We start from the raw sequence: 25,630 nt of genomic DNA on the forward strand, positions 1-25,630 counted from the left end.
CACTGTATCTCACTTAGAGAACTTGACTGGCTTGTACTTCCTCAACTTCTTCACCTAAATCAACTCTCACTCGCCCACAAGTTAGTAAACCATCCTCAAAGTCCCATCCCTTCAAAACCTTCTCCAGTCCTACTGCTCCACTAGACCTCTATGCTCCAGCAGCAAAATCTCCTTCTAGTGACCAAACCCAAGAACTCATCAGGAGAAGCACTATTCTCCTGCATCATATCCAGATTATGGGACAATCTTCCCCTCTCTATAACCACACTACCTTCTTGCAATCCCTTCAAGACTGCACTAAAAACTCACTTAAAAAGTATCTGGTTATGCCCATGCACCAATCCCAACTAGTAACCCTCTTTTTACCTCCCCTTCCTCTCACCTCCCCTAGCCACCCTGCCTCACACTGTCTGATCACTGCATTCCTTCCTCTGCAGGCTCTGGCTCACTCTTTACCCTCCCCTTCCCTCCTCACTCAATCTCTCAGACCTGTTATAACATGCTTAACTACCTCACTTCATCTCAACTCCAAATACATATCCAACTGACTTGCACCAAGCTTCCTCTCACTACCACGTATACTACTCACTCAGTCTCCTCTCTTACTCCTCTATCTTCCTCTTCCATCCCATTAGCCCTTCTAGCTTGTTCCACCTTCATGTGGAGCATCTGCTTTATATCTGTTTGAGTTTAGTGCAATATTTGTATATAAGATTTAGGGATATGAGTTTAGAACAGTATCCGTTTGAGCTTAGTACTATCTGTATATACATCCTACCTTTATTCCTAGCCTTTAGCTAGATATTGGTATATCTGTTCAGTACTATTTTTCATATTGTATGTACAGCTAATGTTTGCTGCAGTATGTATTATTTGCTATTGCGTGTATATTCAATTGTTCTTCATGTGCTCTGCTGCTCATTTATTTATTGTTCTGTGGAGCTTTTCTCCCCTGGCCTCCACTGAAAAAGGACCTGTGTCCAGTTGCAATTTCCCGGTAAACAAATGTAAATAAATAAATAAATAAATAAATCATAAATATTGTGAACATAATATGGGAATAAACTACGAGAAGCAACATTGGTCCAGGAGTTTTGCTTTTTGATGTGTGTGTGTGTGTGTGTGTGTATATATATATATATATATATATATATATATATATATATATATATATATATATATATATATATATATATATATATATATATATATATATATATATATATATATATATATATATATATATATATATATATATATATATATATATATATATATATATATATATATATATCTATATACACATGTACATATATATATATATATATATATACACACACACACACACACACACACACACACACACACACACACACACACACACACACACACACACGCACACACACACACACACATATCTGATTGAAAATCAGCTGCTCTATGGTGCCAGCAGTTGCCCTTTCCCCAGTGTATTGTGATGTTGGAGCTGATATATATAATTAGCAAGGGGTGTGGTGGACAGGCACATGGGGATTGGAGGGGGCACCTCCCACCTTGCAAAAACAATTTTTCTGTTTTGTTTTGCTTTGTTTAGGCATACTGCACAATGTCCATTCGGATCATACATTTTATTTTTTTGTCTTGAAAAGATAGATTTTAATCCTGGAGGTGGCGCTTACATTGAAATTCTTAAAGGTTGTATGTTGAAATGGCAACTGAAAACTAATGCTGAAAAAAATTTCCTGGTGCTTTTGGTTGTATTATCAGTGTTTATTTTGTAGGGTGTTTTATGGGTTTATTTTTAAATGGGAAAATTCTCTCTCTCCTCAGCTGCCCATAACTATAGGAGTCCCACAGGGCTCTATCTTAGGACCACTACTATTCACAATCTTCACAAATGACCTCCATACCTCCACACAGCATGCATCTATCCTTCTGTATGCAGACGATACTACCTTAATCTTTGCTGCACAAAACATTCCCACTCTCCTGCAAACAACTCAACTAGCATTCTCTGATGTTGAAAACTACCTTACTAAAGCCCAATTTATCCTCAATCCAAAGAAAACTCAGCTTATGATTATAACCAGTTCTAACAAAAACACTGATAACAGTCAATTCACTATCTACTCCACAAATGCTACTCCAATTGCTCCAGTGGCACAGGCTAGAATAACCATAGACTCCCACCTAAAATTTGATAGTCATCTCAACTTAACTATTAAAAAAGTACATGCCAAACTGGGATCACTCTACCGTATCAAACCATTTCTTACCAACAACACAAGATCAGCCATTGCTTGCTCCCAACTTCTATCCACCCTACTCTATGCATCTCCCATTCTGACTAATCTCAACAAAAATGAACTAAGCAAAATGGAAGCCTGCTATAATAGAATTGCCCGCATTGCTGCAACTTGCTCATATAGAACTCATGACTGTACTGCTCTGAGACAGCTCCACTGGCTTGAACTGCCTAACCTACAATCAGCTCTGCCTCTGTCATTCTATTACCTCCCCAATAAATGTCCTGCCCTCAAAAACATAGTACATCACTCACCCAAAAGGCCTCTTAGAGCATCAAGCAAACTCCTACTAGAAGTCACCAACAGCTATAATAGCTTTGGAGACATCCTATGTTGTAGTTCAGTGGGTAAAAAATGGAACTCTCTCCCCACTAGCATACCAAACACATCGTCCAAAGCCTCCTTTAAAAACCTCATTAGGCAACATCTCAAGCAAAGTTGGCAGTGCCATGACTGCTCCCCAGGCTAGTGAAAGCGGATAAGGTACACATACTAATCCTAGAGTACTTGATGACAGTTTTCCCTCTTACTCACAAACACTGGCTAATGTACAATGTATGTACTGTACCTGTGTACTATGTATGTATTCTACCTATGTTCCAAATTTCAGCTGTGCATTACAAATCTGTTAATTACCTTTATTTTTAAATTAATATTTTCTAATTTTTTCTCTCCACTGTAACTGTTGATGTGCAGCATACCACTGTAAAAACATGTATATTGTAATTTTTATGTATACATGTCTAAATATTTAAATGTACCTGTAATTTTTCTATGTGGAGCTTTTCTCCCGGGCCTCTGCTGAAAAAGGGGCCTTTTTGGCTGAGTCAGACACCCCCGATTAACAAATGTAAAATAAATAAAATAAAAAAATAAATAAAATATTTATTATTGCATAAGATTATTCCATTTTTAAGTAAAGATCATGTAATTTTGTTTGAACTTATTTATGGAATTGATGTCATTTTACAAGAATGGTTCTGAAGAAGTATATTTGTACAAGATGAAAGGGAAGTGTTCTTGGTTTCGTCACAGTTTTGCTGTTGGGTCATTTGGCCGGTTATCATTTTTGTTTTGTTTTGATATATATATATATATATATATATATATATATATATATATATATATATATATATATATATACACACACATATACACACAGACACACACACACACACACACACACACACACACACACACACACACACACACACACACACACAAACATACATACACACTTCAGTTTCCTACTATATTCCAAAGACGTGCAGAAGGTAGATTGGACACTCTAAATTGTCCATAGGTGTGAGTGTGTAATAAATGTAATATGGAAGACTCTAGCAGTGTTAGCCACCTGACAGTGTAAACATTGGTTTCTTTGATGGTTTCTGTTGTTATGACACCCCAACTCTATGTACAAAATGAGAAAAAGGGGGTTGATGCTGATGTCTCTCACCCTCTGTATATGTATGTGTGTGTGTGTATGTATATATATATATATATATATATATATATATATATATATATATATATATGTAAATGTAAATAACCACAAACCCAAAACGGGAGCTGATAAGCGTGCACCAATGTGCATAAATCACTTAAACAGATCTTCTAAGCTCGTATACAAAGCCAAGGTTGGCGTCCGTAATGCAGATATTTTGCAGCCACTTACTGTAAGTCCACAGTCAAGCCTGTATGACCACAATCCAATTAGTAGAGTCCTGTCGTTCAAAACGAACTAGCGTTCAAAGCTCGTATACAAAACCAAGGTTGGCGTCCGTAGTGCAGATATTTTACAACCACTTACTGTATGTCCACAGTCAAGCCTGCATAACCACAATCAAATTAGTAGAGTCCTGGCGTTCAAAGCGAACTGGCAAACGCTTTCAATAAAAACTTTCTATAAATCCACAATGAATCGATGAAACCATTCGGTTAGAACAAACGTTTAATAGTGAGCGCTTTCACGGCTAAGAGAAGCCGCTTCTTCAGACAAACAACAAAGCGCCATTGAAGCGCCAAATTTAAACAAAGCCTTGCAAATGCTTGTGTCCCCTCCCACCAGCATTCAACGCACACCTTTCTATTTCAAGTCTTTCAAGTAGTGGAGCCCAGTCCTAGGTTAGGTGATATAACCAATCTCACAGAGCAAGCTGAGTTAAAATGGATGTGTAGGCTGGCTGCACACAGAGAAAGAGGTCTAAATGAGGTATTGTCAATAAAACCTCATTTGAAAGGAAGACCATTGAGATAATATATAGGTCTATAGGCATTGACCACGATTTTTCTTCTCTCCTGTTGTGCCAGATATTAACTGGTTACTGGAATGCCTTGTTGAGGAGATTATTTTATTGTATAAATAGGCCATATGCAAGATGTGTATTATCCTCTTTCAACATATGTATACAGTTAATTCTCTGTGTCTCTGTGTTTTTGGCACAAGTGTGGGCTCATGATTTATTTAGTTCTATTTTGTTCTTGCTCAGTTAAAGTTTAGATGGGGCACGTTAATGGGCATGATTGATTAGTTCCACATATATATGTATGGATGATTTTTTTTTTTTATGATATCATTTTGGTATTTTCACACATTTTTTAAATATATTTTTTATATATGTCTATATGAGATTATTAATAATATATAATTATGTTTTTTATTTCTTATTTTATATTTACGTTAACACCATGACCATTATTGATTATTATTTTTAACTATGCTAGTTCTGTGAATACTTATTCATAGAAGTTTTGCATGCTTTGATTTCTGAATTATTGATCCTTATTTTTAATTATGCTAGTTCTATGAATGTTTATTCACAGTAGTTTTGCTTGCTTTGATCTGAGCATTTATTTGTTATTTATTCATCAAATATAGAGTTTGTGGTACAGCATTGTATACTTAGATTAGTTATTATTGTATAGTACCACATTTATTCCCATCTCCATCATTTTCTATACGCATTATTTTATATGTATGTTATATGTGATTGTAGTTCCTAGGCATATTTTGAATCAGTATATTTAAAATATAGCATTACTGTATATTTTCATACATACATTATTGTATGCTGATAAATTTGTTTTTAATTTAAGGGCTTTGCAGTAGTAATGCTGATGAATCGTGCACTGGCACTTTAAAATTCTTTTGAATGCTGGTGGGAGGGGACACAAGCATTTGCAAGGCTTTGTTTAAATTTGGCGCTTCAATGGCGCTTCGTTGTTTGTCTGAAGAAGCGGCTTCTCTTAGCCGTGAAAGCGCTCACTATTAAACGTTTGTTTTAACCGAATGGTTTCATCGATTCATTGTGGATTTATAGAAAGTTTTTATTGAAAGCGTTTGCCAGTTCGCTTTGAACGCCAGGACTCTACTAATTTGATTGTGGTTATGCAGGCTTGACTGTGGACATACAGTAAGTGGTTGTAAAATATCTGCACTACGGACGCCAACCTTGGTTTTGTATACGAGCTTTGAACGCTAGTTCGTTTTGAACGACAGGACTCTACTAATTGGATTGTGGTCATACAGGCTTGACTGTGGATATACAGTAAGTAGTTGCAAAATATATCTGCATCACGGACGCCAACCTTGGCTTTGTATACGAACTTTGAAGATCTGTTTAAGTGATTTATGCACATTGGTGCACGCTTATCAGCTCCCGTTTTGGGTTTGTGGTTATTCACATTTGTTCACCTGGGATTTGGAGGCTTCCTTTATATATATATATATATATATATATATATATGTGTGTGTGTGTGTGTGTGTGTATATATGGTTATGGATGGTACATTTGATCTAAGAATCCTTTGATCTAGTCATAAAATATGTAAAAATTTAATCTAAGATGCATTTAATCTGAAACATATTTCATCTAAAAGAGTATTTGATCTTAAATGATAGTGGTTATAGAAAATTATTGCTGGTATGGTTTGGGGTGTCAAGATAGTAGAAATTAGAAGAAAAAAAGAGACTATCTGTACCTTGTTAATGTCCACCTACATGCTGTTCCTCATGTCTATAAGTTTGTGTTTATGTGCCAACAGTGATTCATATTATGTGGTGTGTTTTCTCTTTCTTGTTGTGTGGCTGTGAGTTAGTATATTTAAGGGAGTATGCGAGTTGAAGGGGGTGGGGCTTGCTCCATTACAAAAAAAAAAGACTTATGGGGGAGTATTTGCTAAATTTGAAGTTTTAGATTAAATGCATCTAAGATCAAGTTTTTATTTATTTTGTGATTAAATCAAAAGTTTTTTTGTATTAAAATAATATAACTACAGAAACACACACACACACACACACACACACACACACACACACACACATACATATATATGTTTGTCTGTGTAAGCTCCTGAAATATTACAATATATGTGGTCTGTGCTTTAATGGGGAAAAGATATAGTACTTTTGATAAGGCAGAATGTAACTTTGAAAAGGGTGAACTGACCAGTGCACCCACTTGATCATCAAATAATAAAAATAAAAAAATAAATAACCTAAGCCAATCTGTTCAAGATTGTGAAGTCTCTCTCTCTGGTGTTAAAAGGCAGGGCAAAAAGAAAACTGTTTTCTGCACGGTATTTTGTTAAAAATCATAGCTATGAGATGTTTGTTGAAGGATTTGCTAATGTTTTGTGAAACCTTCATAAAAGTTTAAGATACGTGGCTATATCAATATATTTTGCCAGACAGTCTATGGCGGAAGCTTTCTTGTAAAGAGCCAAGTTTATTTTGTCATACATTATGGAAATGTTGTGGAGCAATCTAAATTGCTCCTTTGGCCTAGTGAACTCTGAAGATATTGCTACTGTTCAACATACAGAAACCTCATTACACAGCACTGGAGCCTTGCAAGTCAGTACTGTTGTACAGCAAGAACCTGAATGAGCTATGCATACCTTACACAGCAGTGATACAAAACATGCCACTTCTTTTGCAATAGACTACCAAAAATATAGAGATGTTAAAAACAGTGACTGTGAGCTACAGAAGGCCATACAAACCCTACAGGAAGAAGAATCCTAGAATATGTGTGAAGGACGAAGGAACAACCTGGCAATGCACAGTCTGGGTCACAGGGGACAGCAGCCACCTACTTTCTCATAAAGAAGTGCTAGTGATGCTGATGTTTACTTACTAACCTTGGAATGGACAACTAAGAGGGAAAGCTGACCAACTACCAACAAGGGCCTACTTTTGAACTAGAACCTGCATGAGCTATTGACAGTCAGGATCTGAAAGCCAAAATATTTGCATGTTCAGATGTCATTCCTACCATCTGAGTAAAGGGATTCCATGCAGGGACCTATAGGTCTGACAAATCTGCACACTGTCCGATGTTTGACTTGGCACACATTGCACAAAAGTGGTTAGATTCTGAGAAAACCCCTGTTTCCTGTATTATGGAACTCACTGTGATGGTCCAATCGTAGTGAAACTTGCTCCCTCCCATTTGCCACAGGGTGAGCCAAAGTTATCTAACCTGAGAAGAACAGTGTATTGGTCTGGTGGAATGATGTACAATAGCAAGCGAGTTAACATAGATTGCAGGAGATCATTCTAACTACTAGGGTACCAAAAAGAATACCTGAGCTGGTAAAGCTGTTCTAAGAGTTAAGGGAAAAGACAAAAGACACTTTCAGGGTCAGAGAGACAACACCAGAAAGCCCATAATTGGAGATGGTACTACAAAAAAGTTGGGAAATTTAAAATATGTATGTGTTTTGATTTTGGGAACATATCCAATAAATGATGAACCTACTTAATGTGATACATCTATCTGGAGGGAGACATGCTCAATGTTTGCTTGACTGGAATGACTCAGATTCTGTTGTCGGTACTGAAATGAAACCTAAAAGTGTGAATTATGGGTGGATGGGAAGCAAGCATAAGCACAGCTTGATTCTGGAAGTGCGGCAACTTTATTAGGTAACCGTTGTATTCATAAACATTGTGAATATTCTGTAACAGGGACAGTGTGCAGTGCAGCTGTACTCAGCTGTGGTCCTAGCAGCAGCACAGTTTGAAAAAATGAATGATGCTATGTTCACATATACTCATGGATCCATGAACAACTACCAAGAAAAGTTTCTATGAATATACACTTGCTCAGACTATGCTTCATATCTGTAGGCCAGAGTTATATGCTTTGAGCTTATTTATTATTTAATTTTTATCAAGAGAAGATGCTGTAAGAAACCATGCTGTCAGTTTGGAGGAGTGGGTGTGAGCAATATACAGTGGATATAAAAAGTTTACACACCCCTGTTAAAATGCCAGGTTTTTGTGATATAAAACAATAAATCATTTCAAAACTTTTCACACCTTTAATGGGACCTATAACCTGTACAATTCAACTGAAAATCAAACAAATCTGTTAGGAGAAAAAATAAAAAAAACATACAATACGCTGTGTGCACACCCTTAAACTAATACTTTGTTGTGTGTGCACACCCTTAAACTAATACTTTGTTGAAGCACATTTTGATTTAATTACAGCATTCAGGCTTCCTGAGTGCACACCTGCCATCAATTAAAGAGACTCTGATTAACCCCAAATAAAGTTCAGCTGTCCTAGTAGGATTTTCCTGACATTTACTCAGTTGCCTGCTATAGCAAAAGCCATGGTTCACAGAGAGCTTACAAAGCATCAAAGGGATCTCATTGTTGAAAGGTATCAGTCAGGAGAAAGGTACAAAAACATTTCCACAGCATTGGATATACCATGGAACATAGTGAAGACAGTCATCAAAAAGTGGAGAAAATATGGGACAACAGTGACGTTGCAAAGAACTGGATATCCCTCCAAAACTGATGAAAAGACAAGATGAAAACTGGTCAGAGAGGCTGCCAAGAGACCTACAGCAACACTGAAGGAGCTGCAGGAATTTCTGACAAGTACTGGTTGTGTACTACATGTAATAACAATCTCCTGTATTCTCCATATGTCTGGACTATAGGGTATGGTTGCAAAACGGAAGCCTTTTCTTACACAGAAAAACATCCAGGCCCAGCTAAAATTTGCAAAACAATACATCAAGTCTCCCAAAAGCATGTGGGAAAATGTGTTATGGTCTGATGGGACCAAGGTTGAACTTTTTGACCATAATTCCAAAAGGTACGTTTGACGCAAAAGCAATACTTCACATCACCAAAAGAGCACCATCACCATGGTGAAGCATGGTGGTGGCAGTATCATGCTTTGGGGTTGCTTTTCTTCAGCTGGAACTGGGGCTTTAGTCAAGGTGGAGGGAATTATGAACAGTTCCAAATACCTGTCACTTTTGTCCCAAAAACTTCAGGCATGTGCTAGAAAGCTGAATATGAAGAGGAATTTCATCTTTCAACACGACAGTGACCCCCAAGCATACATCCAAATCAACAAAAGAATGGCTTCATCAGAAGAAAATTAAAGTTTTGGAATGGCCCAACCAGAGTTCAGACCTAAAGCCAATAGAAAATCTGTTAGGTGAAGTGAAGAGGGATGTGCACAAGAGATGCCCTCACAATCTGACAGATTTGGAGTGCTTTTGCAAGGAAGAGTGGGCAAATATTGCCAAGTAAAAATGTGCCATGCTTATAGCCTCCTACCCAAGAAGACTAAATACTGTAATTATATCAAAAGGTGCTTCAACAAAGTATTAGTTTAAGGATGTGCACACTTATGCAACCAGCTTATTGTACGTTTTTTATTTTTTATATTTTCCCCCTAACAGATTTGTTTGTTTTTCAATTGAATTGTACAGGTTTTAGGTCACATTAAAGGTGGGGAAAGTTTTGAAATGATTTATTGTGATCTCATTTTTTATATCACAAAAACCTGGCATTTTAACAGGGGTGTGTACACTTTTTATATCCACTGTAACAATGTTCTGGCTTTCAGAGAATTGCCCGCTATGATAATCTTGTAGGTCTACTATGTACATTGTTTGCTTGGAGGATGGGGATAGGAGTATTATCCCCGAAGCACTGAGCGGCCTTTTTGTCCGATTTGGTGAAGTTTCAGCCAGAAACTAGTAGTCCATTGGTCGTTTTGGGCCAATTCCTAGCTCCTTTCAGCCCCCTGCTATAAAACACACTAAACGTGCGTTTTCCAGCTTGTACCAACTCAGCACAGATCCTCGTGGTGGCCTGCAGAGTGATCCAAGCAGCAGAGAGCTAAAAGAGTGACTTTCTACCAGATATAAGTATTTTTTGTGGCTTTCCCACTGTTATTAAGCTAGCGACTGCATTTCGCCTGTTTTACTGCTACTTTAAGTGATTTCTGCATTTTACACTGTTTATTGCACTTTAAGTTGCTAATTGTTGCAAATTGTTTCTGTAGGCTACACACTAAAGTGCGCTAGCCGATTTAAAGCATTTTTAGCATTTACTGTCTGTTTTTCTCCTTGTCTCTGTAAAAAAACAAACAAAAAAAAAAAAACAAAAAAAAAAAAAATTTCTTGTTTTCCCGCCTTACTGAACTAGAGTAGTCCAGTTTCAGAGTTGCTGATCCATGGGCTTTGTTTTTAGTTCCTGTTACTGATCCATTGCCTTATTAGGAGGGAGAGAAGTTTCTTTGCTTACCAGTGGGAGTGGGGAGCACTGAGCGGCCTTTTTGTCCGATTTGGTGAAGTTTCAGCCAGAAACTAGTAGTCCATTGGTCGTTTTGGGCCAATTCCTAGCTCCTTTCAGCCCCCTGCTATAAAACACGCTAAACACGCGTTTTCCAGCTTGTACCTACTCAGCACAGATCCTCGTGGTGGCCTGCAGAGTGATCCAAGCAGCAAAGAGCTAAAAGAGTGACTTTCTACCAGATATAAGTATTTTTTGTGGCTTTCCCACTGTTATTAAGCTAGCGACTGCATTTCGCCTGTTTTACTGCTACTTTAAGTGATTTCTGCATTTTACACTGTTTATTGCACTTTAAGTTGCTAATTGTTGCAAATTGTTTCTGTAGGCTACACACTAAAGTGCGCTAGCCGATTTACAGCATTTATAGCATTTACTGTCTGTTTTTTTCCTTGTCTCTGTAAAAAAACAAAAAAAAAAAATCTCTTGTTTTCCCGCCTTACTGAACTAGAGTAGTCCAGTTTCAGAGTTGCTGATCCCTGGGCTTTGTTTTTAGTTCCTGTTACTGATCCATTGCCTTATTAGGGAGGAGGGAGGTTTCTTTGCTTACCAGTGGGAGTGGGAAGGACTGAGCAGCCTTTCTGTCCGATTTGGTGAAGTTTCAGCCAGAAACTAGTAGTCTATTGGTCGTTTTGGGCCAATTCCTAGCTCCTTTCAGCCCCCTGCTATAAAACACGCTAAACACGCGTTTTCCAGCTTGTACCAACTCAGCACAGATCCTCGTGGTGGCCTGCAGAGTGATCCAAGCAGCAGAGAGCTAAAAGAGTGACTTTCTACCAGATATAAGTATTTTTTGTGGCTTTCCCACAGTTATTAAGCTAGCGACTGCATTTCGCCTGTTTTACTGCTACTTTAAGTGATTTCTGCATTTTACACTGTTTATTGCACTTTAAGTTACTAATTGTTGCAAATTGTTTCTGTAGGCTACACACTCAAGTGCGCTAGCCGATTTACAGCATTTATAGCATTTACTGTCTGTTTTTCCTTGTCTCTGTAATAAAACAAAAAAGATCTCTTGTTTTCCCGCCTTACTGAACTAGAGTAGTCCAGTTTCAGAGTTGCTGATCCATGGGCTTTGTTTTTAGTTCCTGTTACTGATCCATTGCCTTATTAGGGAGGAGGGAAGTTTCTTTGCTTACCAGTGGGAGTGGGAAGCACTGAGCAGCCTTTCTGTCCGATTTGGTGAAGTTTCAGCCAGAAACTAGTAGTCCATTGGTCGTTTTGGGCCAATTCCTAGCTCCTTTCAGCCCCCTGGTATAAAACACGCTAAACACGCGTTTTCCAGCTTGTACCAACTCAGCACAGATCCTCGTGGTGGCCTGCAGAGTGATCCAAGCAGCAGAGAGCTAAAAGAGTGACTTTCTACCAGATATAAGTATTTTTGTGGCTTTTCCACTGTTATTTAAGCTAGCGACTGCATTTCGCCTGTTTTACTGCTACTTTAAGTGATTTCTGCATTTTACACTGTTTATTGCACTTTAAGTTACTAATTGTTGCAAATTGTTTCTGTAGGCTACACACTAAAGTGCTAGCCGATTTACAGCATTTATAGCATTTAATGTCTGTTTTTTCCTTGTCTCTGTAATAAAACAAAAAAATCTCTTGTTTTCCGCCTTACTGAACTAGAGTAGTCCAGTTTCAGAGTTGCTGATCCCTGGGCTTTGTTTTTAGTTCCTGTTACTGATCCATTGCCTTATTAGGAAGGAGGGAAGTTTCTTTGCTTACCAGTGGGAGTGGGAAGCACTGAGCGCCTTTTGTCCGATTTGGTGAAGTTTCAGCCAGAAACTAGTAGTCCATTGGTCGTTTGGGCCAATTCCTAGCTCCCTTCAGCCCCTGCTATAAAACACGCTAAGCAGCGTAAAGCGTGATTTAGCGGAGTTACCACTGTTGCACACAACAGCAGCGGTTAAACAAGGTTAAACTATTTGGGCCATCTAAATTCCACTCTTCCAATTTTCCCTTAGAACTACCTTCCTCGAGCTGTACTGCTGATCTAACCAGCATATCCTATAACTGAAAAATTCATCTCTACTTGATTCCCAAGTAGACTATTCTCTGTCTGTAAAGCCTAGCACTTACTCCTACAGTACTTGCACCTTGATAAAGCACTCTTATTATAGATAGTACCCCACCAGCCTAAAACCCACTTCCCCCGGAGTCCTTTGAAAGTCTCTTTATCTACTACTTCTAGTATGTCGAGGGATCAGTTGCTAGTGTTCTCTCCAGCTCAACTGGTGAACCTGGGAATATTGAGGCAATGTTACAATTGCCTCATGTACACTGAACAATCCTCTCCTTCTCCCACAAAACACAAATACATGCGAGAGATGCAACTATACGGCCAAACTGGAGGCTGAGCTCTCTCAACATAGGACTGGCAAGACCAGACAGGAGGAGAAGGTAACCACACACAGTACATACCCAGTCACACATGGTACCATCACAACTTCAAATCATACACATACTCACACAAAGACATACTCGGAGGCTCTGATCAAAAATTTACCAAAACAGCAGAGGCCACCAAAGCAGACACCCAAACAACTACCACCTCACGACCCAACACATGCAACACATAGACCACACAGTCAGAGTGTCAAACAGTCACAGCCCTTAAGGCCAAACAAAATGCCAGACACACTTGTCATTGGTGATTCCATAGTCAGACACACTGGCGTCCGCTCACCAGACTGAGTAAAGAGAAGGTCACAGTAAGCTGCCTGTCGGGCGCTAGAATCCGCCACATAACGCAAGCACTCAGGTCTCTCAACAGCAGGTACAAGTACGACTCAGTCATTGTCCACGCTGGTGTCAACGACCTGAGACGTACCTCCTTGGACTACATGAAAAGGGACATCGAGGAGCTCTCTGATTATGTAGCCCAGGCAGGTATGACCCTGACCTTGAGCAGTATCCTACCTTCACCTAGAATGATGCCACAATACAGTGATAAGATGATCAGCTTTAATAATTGGCTTAAATTCTGGTGTCATTCAAAGGGGATCCATGTCTGTCTGCCTGGGATGACATGCTGGACAAGCCACGCTGCTTCTCAAGGGACGGCTTGCACCTGTCACCCTGGGCTTCCGGATATTGGCAAAGGCTCTTGCCACCCCATAGTGCCTTTTTAGGCAAGGCTCAAATTCTAAACCTACCACCCTAGAACACCAAAAGGAAAAAACTAAGGGTAATGCTGCTCAATGCCAGAAGTCTCAATCTCAAGATGCACGCACTCGAGGCCCTTCTCAATATGGAGAACATCGATGTCTGTGCTGTGACAGAAACCTGGTTCAAGGCTCCGAGAGCACCCCAGCACTAACAGGTTTCACCTCATATCATGCGTTCCGGCCCCAAAATCCGGACAACACCAAGAAAGGAGGGGGGGTGTCCATATTTATAAAGGACACCCACACCTCAAGGTTGGTGGCAATGCACGATGCATCGGAGACCATCCAGGTGCAATTAACCATAGGCAAGACTGCTCTGCAATTTGTAGCATGTTACAGGCCACCCTCTCAAACTCAGGAACCTCACATGGCCTTCCTGAAAACATTGGAGGGGATAAATGTATCTCCAAACACCATCATACTAGGTGACTTCAACTACCCTAATATAGACTGGGAACACTACTCAAGCCCGAACACTCTAACCCAAAGATTCCTGGAGTTCATAAACTCAAATGCCATGGAACAACTAGTCACCATCCCCACAAGAGGAGAAAATATACTTGATCTCATCATCACGAACATGGGATCAAAATGTTCAACACCGAAGTATACCCCTCACTGGTGAGATCAGATCATAAACTAATCTCGCTGGAGGTCCTCATCCCGCCCCACCTGAAACAAAAAGACCACAGTGAAAAACTTCTCAAAAGCCGATTTCACACTTCTAAAAACTAGTGTGGTCTCCTTTAAGGCCCCTGAGCCAGTGGTAAACATTACTCAAACCGCTGAATCACTTACAAATGCCTTCTACCAGCACCTACAGGACTGCATGGATCAGGCAATCCCAAACAAAACTAAGACTCTCTGTACCAAAGGCAAGCGTCCAGTCTGGTGGACCCCAGCCATAAACAAGCTCTACAACAAAAGGAGGAAGCTACTACAAGATAGAGCAAAATCCTTGAAAGGTAAGACACCTTTGATCATTATAAGTAATAAACTAAGAGCTCTCATAAAATCATCCAAGGCAAATTTTGAGAGAAAAATCGCCAAGGACTCTAAAGAGAATCATAAGGCCTTCTTTAGCTATGTTAGAAACCTAGGAGGAAACTCCCAGATATGCTCAGAATTAGTTCAAAATGATGTGAAAATTACTGAACCTATACACATTGCCAACATACTGGCTGACAGGTTCAGTGCAAACTTCTCCCCCCCAAAAGGAGAGATATCTATTCCAGAGGATTGTAGCCCCCCAAACATCTCCAACGCCCAGGTGAGAACTGCTCTCACTAAGGCAAAAACACAGCATCCATGGGATCGCATGCTGTCCCCAGCTGTGTGCTTCACGAACTCAACGAGGAATTAAACCCACAGTTAGGACAGCTGTTTAATCTTAGCCTCACCTCAGGATACATACCCAAGGAGTGGCGCACGGCGACTGTGGTCCCACTTCATAAGGGCGGTGCCTCCACAGACCCTGGAAATTACCGCCCCATTAGCTTGACAAGCCTTATCTGCAAAGCCATGGAGAGGATCATAATGGAACTCATAAATAAAGATATAGAGAACTTGCAGACTTTGGATCCAACCCAGTTTGGCTTTGTCAAAGGCAGATCCTGCCTCTTAAACTTGGTTGACTTTTTTGAGACAGTCACCAAGGCCATTGATGAGGGAAAGGCAGTCCATACAGCCTACCTCGACCTGGCAAAGGCCTTCAACACAATACCCCACTCAGGTATCATCGAAAAACTCATCAGCTTGAATGTAAACCCATACATTACAAGATGGGTTGCAAACTGGCTAAGTGACAGAACCCACAGGGTCAGAGTTGCTGGAGCCATGTCAGACTCAAAGCCTGTCACAAGTGGTGTCCCACAGGGCTCAGTCCTGGGTCCACTCTTGTTCGGCATCTACTTTTCTGAAGTACAAGCAAACACAGGAGGGTTATGGCTGACAAAGTTTGCAGATGACTGCAAACTGGGCCATAGTCGAAAACACATCTGACACAGATATCCTCCAGAAGGGCCTCACAGAAGCGGATAACTGGTGCCAGAGCCATGGCCTGAAGTTAAACGCCAAAAAATGCATAGTCATACCCTTCGGGAAAAACAAGGTTACCCCTAGCTACCATATAGGTGGCAATCCACTGAGCACAGAAAAAGTCATCAGGGATCTGGGGACCCAGGTTGACAGTAGCCTTTCGTTTGACACTCATGTTGCTAAAGTAGTTAGGTAAACCTTCTATATCACCCACCTGATCATGAAGGGATTCACATCTAGATCAAGGGAGGTCATCGTCCCCCTGTACTCATCACTCATTAGACCTATGATTGAGTACAATGCCCCGTCCGGAATGTATCTGACCAGACACCTGCTGCAGCTTGAAAGGCCCCAAAAGTTCCTCACCAAAAGGATAAAGGGTCTCAAAAATATGTCTTATGCTGCCCGACTGAAAGAACTCCAGCTCTATTCAGTCTCATACCGCTTGCTCAGAGGTGACCTGTGCCTGACATATAAGGCCATGTCAAACCCAGATTTGATGAATATGCTTCACCTCAAAAATCTAGATCCCTCAGAACCACAAGGGCGGAGACTTAAACCTTAACACGGTTATAAATAGAACGTGCTGGAGGGACAGATTCATCACCCAGAGACTCCCTATGCTGTGGAACAAAATCCCGGTACATGTGAGGCAGAGCACCTCTCTGGCCTTGTTCAAGAGGAATCTTGACCAATGTATGGGAGATTGCAGATATACCCCAGGGATTACTTCAGTGTCACTGCTTGACAGAGGCACAGCAAAATGATAGGCATAGTTTTTATTCAAACTAAAGGGGTGGCGAAAGCCACATAACTATGGGCTAGGCTTATAAATGCCCTTGGGCAGATAGCCTAGTATGAACCTATGAACCTATGAACCTATACACTTAGAAGCTCATGCATACCCTTTGTATGTCTGGATGGAGATGTGGCTATTGGAGAAATTCCAGATGTGCCTACATTGAGCTTCCATGCTATTAACAAGCCTCTACCATTGACACTTACTAATGGAAAATCCATGCTGCTTCTTTCTGGCAGAACAATGTCAGAATCTCTGTACTGACGTAATGCAGACTGATGAGGATGACTTTTAATGAATGTCTCAAGTAATTATAAAACTGCTGTTAGTCCAGTAAAAGTGTCACTTCACAGCTATGTTCCAGTGTTGGAATAAAGTAGTGATAAGTGATTTCTGACAGTACAGTGACGGGAAGCATAACTACATTGTAAGGGTAATGTACCATAACTCGCCCTTACAGAAAGCCAGGTATGATAGATGAGGTGCTAAGGAGGGTAAGAAACAGATGAAAAGGAGTATGTTTAGGGGTGGAGACAAGAGATAGCATAGTTGCAGCAGAGATGAAAAAAGTGCTTACTGTGGCGAAGTGCTGTAGTCTTCATAATGATTCCTGATTTTAACTCGGAGAAGCTTGCTGAGGCACAATTGGAAACCATCTCGAATTGCTAACATCACAGACAAAATGCTGATCATCATACACATAAGAAAGAAATAAACCAGAAACCATGTTATAACAGCAACATGCCATAGCTGGATGTGGGCCGTACTAGGATGTAGCAAAGCCCTTGCATGCAGTTGGTCAACTGACCTTTGCCTTTATGATCTAGCCATGGCAGGTATGATCCAGCAGAGCTCAACAGTAGACTTCCACAGAGGGTTTATTAAAAAGCCATTGAGCGAGTGCTTCTCTTCCTTTCCTATTCTAACCGAATGCTAGGTATATGCAGTAGCATTTTTTTGGTCAAGTGGATTGTGGTCATCTCACAGAATGTTGATCATAATCCATCAAATCTCAATTCTAAGACTGAAGTGAGCTGTGGGGGCACATGAACTTCACCCCCTGCAGGACCCATGTTAAAGCCTGCTCTGGAGTTTTGCTGGATCAAGTTTCAATGGATTGTGTTTGACATTCTGTGAGGCGATCACAACCTATTCAAGAAAAACAAATACAAATAGATGCGAACATGCGCGCACACATGCGCGCACACACACACACACACACACACACACACACACACACACACACACACACACACACACACACACACACACACACTTCTCTGGGGACACAAGTAAATAAAATGTAGGAAAAACAGAATAGGTTAGCAAACCAAACAGATTTGTAGTTAACCAAGCCAGAGGTTTTGCTTGACTCTGAAGTAAAACAAGGTCTGACCAGAGCCCAGGTCACATAAACAGTAATTACCTCCAGACTCCTGGATCATTCATACATGCCTATGACTGGAGTGGATTACTCCTGGTAGTGAATCTTAAGTGGGAAAATGTTCCCTGCAGTGGATAAACCTGAAAATCTCATTGGTCAGGTGGTGATTATTGCTTTTATAAACCTGAGTTATTTAGAAAGATATGTGTATTCATTTTTAAAAATAATGTTGTTGTACTTTAACACTTTTCCCTTTACTTGTTTGCACTGAAACAATTCACCAGAACTGTGTATGCTGTACCTACTTGCTCTGAAATAGTTCACCAGAACTGTATATGCTGTACCTTGTGACTACATATTATTTCACATGACAACTCATACAGTTCAAAGCTTTATTTCTTTTTTGAGCCACCAATAATGTGACTTTTCAGCAGTCATATTATTTATTATTTCTAGTTTTTATTTTTTCTTGCACTGACTGAGAAACTGATTTGGTGGGGTTTCTAATTTTGTTGGGGAATTGCTGTACAGTTAGTCTATTTTACTTTATTTTATACACTCACCGCCTGACTGGTAACAGCTGAAAGAATAATTTGTCTGTCTGCTCAAATAAATCTTTTTGCAATGTTACTTTTGTTTTAGTACTATTAAAAAGACTCAATTTAACCATTGAAAGCATAGTGAAATTATAGAATTTAAGTGCCATTGTAGCAATAACCCATGCCTGGGTGTGGGTAATGCTGGATTTACCCACGGTTGATGTGGTTTGGTCACGAGGGCGAAGCCTGAGTGGCCAAACAAAGACAACTGTGGGTAAATCCAGCATTACCCACACCCAGAAGTGGGATATTGCTATTATACAAATGACATTATTTAAGAAAAAAAATACTTACTTTTCTTAAATAATGGCATTGTATAATGCCTCCTTGCTGCCCTTCCGCAGCTGTCGGTATTCTGCGGCAGTTCTGATGTACTGTGCATGCATATGCTTACGCAGTACATCAGAGCTGTGGGTGGAAGCAACGGAGAAAGCAAGATCTCTGTTGTTTTTACAAACTGTCTCGCTATGTTAAAGGAGTTTAACATAGCGAGACAGCTTTAAAAAAAGCAACGGAGAATCTCCATTGCTTTTTTTAAAGCTGTCTCGCTATGTTAAAACCATTTAACATAGCGAGACAGCTTTAAAAAAAGCAACAGAAAATCTCTGTTACTTTTTTTAAAGCTGTCTCACTATGTTAAACTCCTTTAACATTAGCGAGACAGTGTCTAAACAGCAACGGAGATCTTGCGTTCTCCATTGCTGTAAAAAAAGACTTATACTAATGGAAAAAGTCTGGGTGACCGGACCTTTTTCCATTAGTATAAGTCTGATTTACAACATGCATGCTGACCAATCAGCGTGCATGTTTTGGAATATTAATGGGGGGTCGTTGTATGATGCATGGTATTAAGTTACAGAGAGGTTGAATACTTTTAACACTGGACGTTTTAGTTGAGAAGATTTCTTACTTTGAAAATAACTTGCTTATCATGCTCTTTGCTCTCAATTAACATTTACAGAATGAGCTGAACTGTACTTTCAAATGAATCCCAGACTTAGCTGACGTTGGCTATCCCACTTGTAACAGTAAGTACATTAATGCAGAGCTGCATTTCGAAACAATACTGGGGAACCTGTTATTGAATAATGTATGTGTAAAATAACATCACTGAAGGCATTTTTAGCAATAGTGAAGGTTTCCCTATTCTCCACAGTTGTGTGACCTCAGAATGGGCATATTTAAATTTGGGGTCTGTGGGAGGTTGACCCCCACATGGGAGATGCAGAGGGCTTGTCCCCTTCAAAACAAACTTATTCTGAATTCACTGCAAGTGCATTTGAACAAAATTTTTTTTTCAAATATCTGTCATTTGTAGTGTTTGCTGTTGATCAATTGACACAAATCCCAATATTGTCTAATGAAAAATAAAATAAAAGCATATGGCACTATTTTCAGTTTTTCTCTTTTCACCACGCTGGTCCTTCTTTGGATGTTACGTGTCCTGCATGAATATCTGAAACATTTGAGTTACTATCTTTTGTAAATCACAAAGCAATCAACATCTGATTACTGATGTACTCACCTTGTTGGGAAAGGTCTTGTCGACTTCTTGTATGAGCTTTTGTTGTACATCAGGGTTCATGGCTACATTGTATATCAAGTAAGAGAGGGAAGCTCCTGTGGTTTCAGATCCAGCAAGTATGAACAGAACCGCCTGAGCCACAATTTCACGATCTGATAGAGCTGATTTATGAGGAGAAAAGAAGTTTAAACCTTTTAGCAAAAGTGTCAGAACACCACCTTTCCCCATCTAGTGTACATTTCTCCCATTAATCTGTCCACTTGCCCTGCATGTAATATCACAGTAGCTCTTCCGACTTCTGGGCTGATTTATTGTTCTACTTTAAAGCTATAACAGACATTAGTCTATTCCACAGATCAGCAACCCCGATAAACTTTGGGAGTGGAGTCCCTCTGTATATTAAATGTACTCCGTCATGATCCATCTCTCTATAAAAATTCCACCTTTCTGTACTAATTCCAGAAGCTGCAGTCCTCTGCATTCCTACACAGTTGCATTAATAACATACAAGGCAGATATTCAGTGACATGGAAAGAAGCTGTGAGTATACTTGAAGGGAGCTAGAATTTAATAAAGGCTTCTTGCAAAGAATCAGGTTATGACTTGTTCAGGGCAAATCTGATCTTGGAGGTACAGAATAGAACCTTACGCAAAAATGATAGGTGTGCAAATCAGCATGTGTTTTGTTACAAGAATAAGCACTCTCAGATGCTATGGCTGTATACTGTATGGCTACCATATAAGCCTCATTAATAGGGGGAAAAGTGGTGATTCACAGTAACAAGATTTGATGAAGCAAGACTCTCCAAAAATACTGAATCTTGTGGATAATCAAAAGCACCCTAGTATATAACCTATCTAGTGGTGATACATTATCAAAGTTACTTAAGTTGTGCAGAGAGGTCTCCTTCCAACACCCAGGCAACTTCTGGTGACCAAAAAAACTGTGTGTATAGGATCTGGTGAATCATTTTTATCACTACAGTGGATATAAAAAGTTTACACACCCCTGTTAAAATGCCAGTCTTTTTGTAATATAAAAAAATGAGACCACAATAAATAATTTCAAAACTTTTCCCACCTTTAATATGACTTATAACCTGTACAATTCAATTGAAAAACAAACAAATATAAAAAAAAATAAAACACATACAATAAGCATGCACACCCTTAAACTAATACTTTGTTGAAGCACCTTTTGATTTAATTACAGCATTCAGTCTTCTTGGGTACACACCTTAAAGAGACTCTGATTAACCCCAAATAAAGTTCAGCTGTCCTAGTAGGATTTTCCTGACATGTATTCAGTTCCCTGCTACAGCAAAAGCCATGGTTCACAGAGAGCTTACAAAGCATCAAAGAGATCTCATTGGTAAAAGGTATCAGTCAGGAGAAGGGTACAAAAAAATTTCCACAGCACTGGATCTACCATGGAACACATCATGACAGTCATCAAAAAGTGGAGAAAATATGGGACAACAGTGACATTGCAAAAAACTGGACGTCCCTCCAAAATTGATGAAAAGACAAGACGAAAACTGGTTAGGGAGGCTGCCAAAAGACCTACAGCAACACTGAAGGAGCTGCAGGAATTTCTGACAAGTACTGGTTGTGTACTACATGTGACAACAATCTCCCGTATTCCCCAAATGGCTAGGCTATAGGATAGGGTTGCAAGATGGAAGCCTTTTCTTACACAGAAAAACATCCAGGCCCGGCTAAAATTTGCAAAACAATACATCAAGTCTCCCAAAAGCATGTGGGAAAATGTGTTATGGTCTGATGAGACCAAGGCTGAACTTTTTAGCCACAATTCCTAAAGGTATGTTTGGTGCAAAAACAACACTTTGCATCACCAAAAGAACGCCATCCGCACAGTGAAGCATGGTGGTGAAATGGGTTCCTATTACCTAATCGAACTTCCAGAAGGTCGAGCACTTTGAACCTGGAAGTTCGAAAGGTGAAAATGTCAAAGCTGCGGAAGTCTGAATTCTTTCCCAGGGAAAGAATTTGGTTGGACGTTTCTGCGGCTTTGACATTTTCTCCACTGTGCTGCGAAGGTTACGGAACGGGAAGTGTGTGATTGTGACGGACATTGGGGTTAGGGTGCAGGTAATGTAAGTGTGTGATAGTGATGGACTTTAGGGTTAGGGCGTGGGTAAGGTAAGTGTGTGATAGTGACAGACTTTAGGGTTAGGGTGCGGGTAAGGTAAGTGTGCAATAGTGACGGACCTTAGGGTTAGGGTTTGGGTTAAGGTTAGGTTTATAAGGTTTTTGGTGTGCTTGTGTTGTGTGTGTGTTTTTCAGAACAGGGAATTTTTTTCCCCTGGGAAAAAAATTCGCTGTTCTGATGTTTCGATGTTATTATGTTTCGATCTTCCAAGTTCGAACATCTGGTGTTCGACCTTCTGGAATTTCGATAATGTAATATGAACCCGGTGGCAGTATCATGCTTTGGGGTTACTTTTCTTCAGCTGGAACTGTGGCTTTAGTCAAGTTGGAAGGAATTATGAACAGTTCCAAATACCAGTCACTTTTGGCTCAAAACCTTCAGGCGTCTGCTAGAAAGATGAAGACAAAGAGGAATTCCACCTTTCAACATGACAATGACCCCAAGCATACATCCAGATCAACAAAAGAATGGCTTCACCAGAAGAAAATTAAAGTTTTGGAAAGACCCAGCCTGAGCCCAAGCCTAAATCCAATAGAAAATTTATGGGGTGGCCTGAAGAGGGCTGTGCACAAGAGATGCCCTCGCAATCTGACAGATTTGGAGCACTTTTACAAGGAAGAGTGGGCAAATATTGCCAAGTCAAGATGTGCCATGCTGATAGACTCCTACCCAAGAAGACTAAATGCTGTAATTAAATCAAAAGGTGCTTCAACAAAGTATTAGTTTAAGGGTGTGCACACATATGCAACCAGCTTATTATATGTTTTTTTTATTTTTTATATTTTTCCCCTAACAGATTTGTTTGTTTTTCAAGTGAATTGTACGGGTTATAGGTCGCATTAAAGGTGGGAAATGTTTTGAAATGATTTATTGTGGTCTCATTTTTTTATATCACTAAAACCTGGCATTTTAACATTTTAGCAAACCTTTCATATCCACTGTATATCTAATTGTGTTAAATTATAGTGATCCCTATTACCCATCTGAAAACTGGAAAGTTTTAAAATGTAGCAATGCTCGGTGGTGAGAAAAGATGTGCACAGAATCCCCTCGAAGCAAAACCTTTAATGTTGTTATATGTAAATTTGGTTGTCAGAGTGCATACGATTGTGCATGTACATTTAGCTGCCATACTACTGTGGAATGATAAAATGATATAATGCTTTGAAAACTGGAAGTTTTTACTTTCTGCAGCCATCAAGTTCAGTTAAGTGGTAGTATATATGCATTTTAATCACGATTTAGTTAAAGCAGTGTGTATGTGTGTAATATAAAATTGCTACATATAGAGAGAGAGAGATGATTTTATCATCACTGGTTGGCAACACACACAAATGAGTGGCAACATAAGTGACACACAAAATGAGCAAATCACAAAACACTGGCGCCTTCTTTCCCAGCTACAAACCCAGCTCAAGCATTGTCTGAATAGCAGTACTGTTAGGGAAGGGGGTTTTAGTAATATAATGCGTAGGGTTAGGGTTACTGTTAGGGAAAGGGTAATCTGTAGGGTTAGGGTGAGGAGCAGGGTTAGGGTTAGCAAACATAAGGTGGTGCAGGGGACAAGCACACAACGAGGTACATTCATTTTTGAAAGTGTCGGATCAGTGCTTCTCTGTCTCATTCCTTTGTTGTGTCACAGGCTCAAGATGAAACTATATGCTAAATCTATCTGAGGATTCTTACAAATATTTTGGGGATTTAGACTTACAAAAGCAGACGTGTTTAAGTAATATGGTTACACATTGGTAAAGCATCAAAGTTCAGTCTGTATGGACCACTGGCACAGAAACCAAAGGTATCTGAGGTTCATGAGTAAAATGAACTGTTGAGAGATCAGCCTGCAGCATAGATTTTTTCACCGTTTGACAAAATATCCCTCCCCACAGTTGGTGGACCAGCTCTCAGAGCATTGAAAAGAGCAGAATGAATTTCAGTGAATGAGCAGATGATGCAGCGTCTCTGCACCGACACGACTGTGGCTGAAATCAAGCTGACTGGTGTAGGAACTTGCTCCTCCTCATCATTGCCTGCTCCTGCAGAGGCAGAGGAAGCACAACTTAATGGAAGCTGCAATACCGTCCATCAATGCTTTTGCCTGGCCCTTTGCTTTCATAAACAGGCATTGTGATAACAGTATAAACAAGGAGTGCACAGTCCAAACCTCTCATTCTCTGGAGGGTATCCAGTTGCATGAAGGAGGAGGGAAAACAAAGAACAAAGCCTTGGAGTAATGTGAGCTGTATGGATCAATGTTGCAGCAGGACAGACACCTCCCTAAAAGCAGGCAGCATAAAGCATAAATGAAATCATGCCACAGCAGCAGCAGATTTATTTTACAACAAAGTCATGCAGATTTATTTTACAACAAAATTATATTTTTCTGAAATGTTTATATTTCAGAAAACATTTCCAACAGTATAACTCATGAAAGATTAGTATATTCAACATTCAGACTTGCGTGTTAGTTAAAACAAATGAAAAATGGTTTTCAGAGAAATTATTCTGAAATGTTTTTATAACCTTCAGGCAGTATTACAAAAAGACAGTTATATATAGTATGGAAGTCTACACATTAACATTTAATTTTATACTATAAAATGAGAGGGAAGGCAAAGATAGAATTTGTCACCTTTGTATTTATAACTTCCATCACTGGGAACAGTGACTGTATCAGATGCCTGAGAATCAATCATCATCTGCAGAAAGTCCACTCGATTCTGTGAAAAAAAAAAAAAAAAAGCAGTGTGTTAATGGAATCCTCAATCAGTTCTTTTCTATTTAGAACCTGACTGTACATATCCAAGTACCTTACTTTTTTTCAATTCATTCATGAACTCAGAATCGTTTAAGTTCAAATTTCCTGGAACTAGTCTCTACACACTATTATTGATTAAAGGATTCATAGATATTCCAAGGCCATTAAGTGTCATGACTACCCTTATCTTGCCAGTAACCTCCCCTCAAGCCACACCTCCTTTGTCCAAGACAGCAATACATATAAGTCTTCGAGTAAATTTGTGGGTACC

The 25,630-nt window shown here is 39.6% G+C and overlaps 1 protein-coding gene across 1 annotated transcript in view; it reads right to left on the reverse strand.

Moving 5' to 3' along the window:
- LOC122816603 (cytochrome P450 3A56-like) overlaps positions 1-25,630 on the reverse strand; it is a 262,199-nt gene that overhangs the window by 69,454 nt on the left and 167,115 nt on the right. The window contains exons 9-10 of the mRNA XM_044089504.1: positions 25,234-25,321; positions 20,429-20,589 (exon numbers count right to left, since the gene is read on the reverse strand). Coding sequence (XP_043945439.1) covers positions 20,429-20,589; positions 25,234-25,321 — 249 coding nt within the window. The remainder of the gene's footprint in view (positions 1-20,428; positions 20,590-25,233; positions 25,322-25,630) is intronic.

This window comes from Protopterus annectens, chromosome 12.part0, assembly GCF_019279795.1.
Source record: "Protopterus annectens isolate FY-2018-M chromosome 12.part0, PAN1.0, whole genome shotgun sequence".
In the NCBI taxonomy this organism is placed as follows: Eukaryota; Metazoa; Chordata; order Ceratodontiformes; family Protopteridae; genus Protopterus; species Protopterus annectens.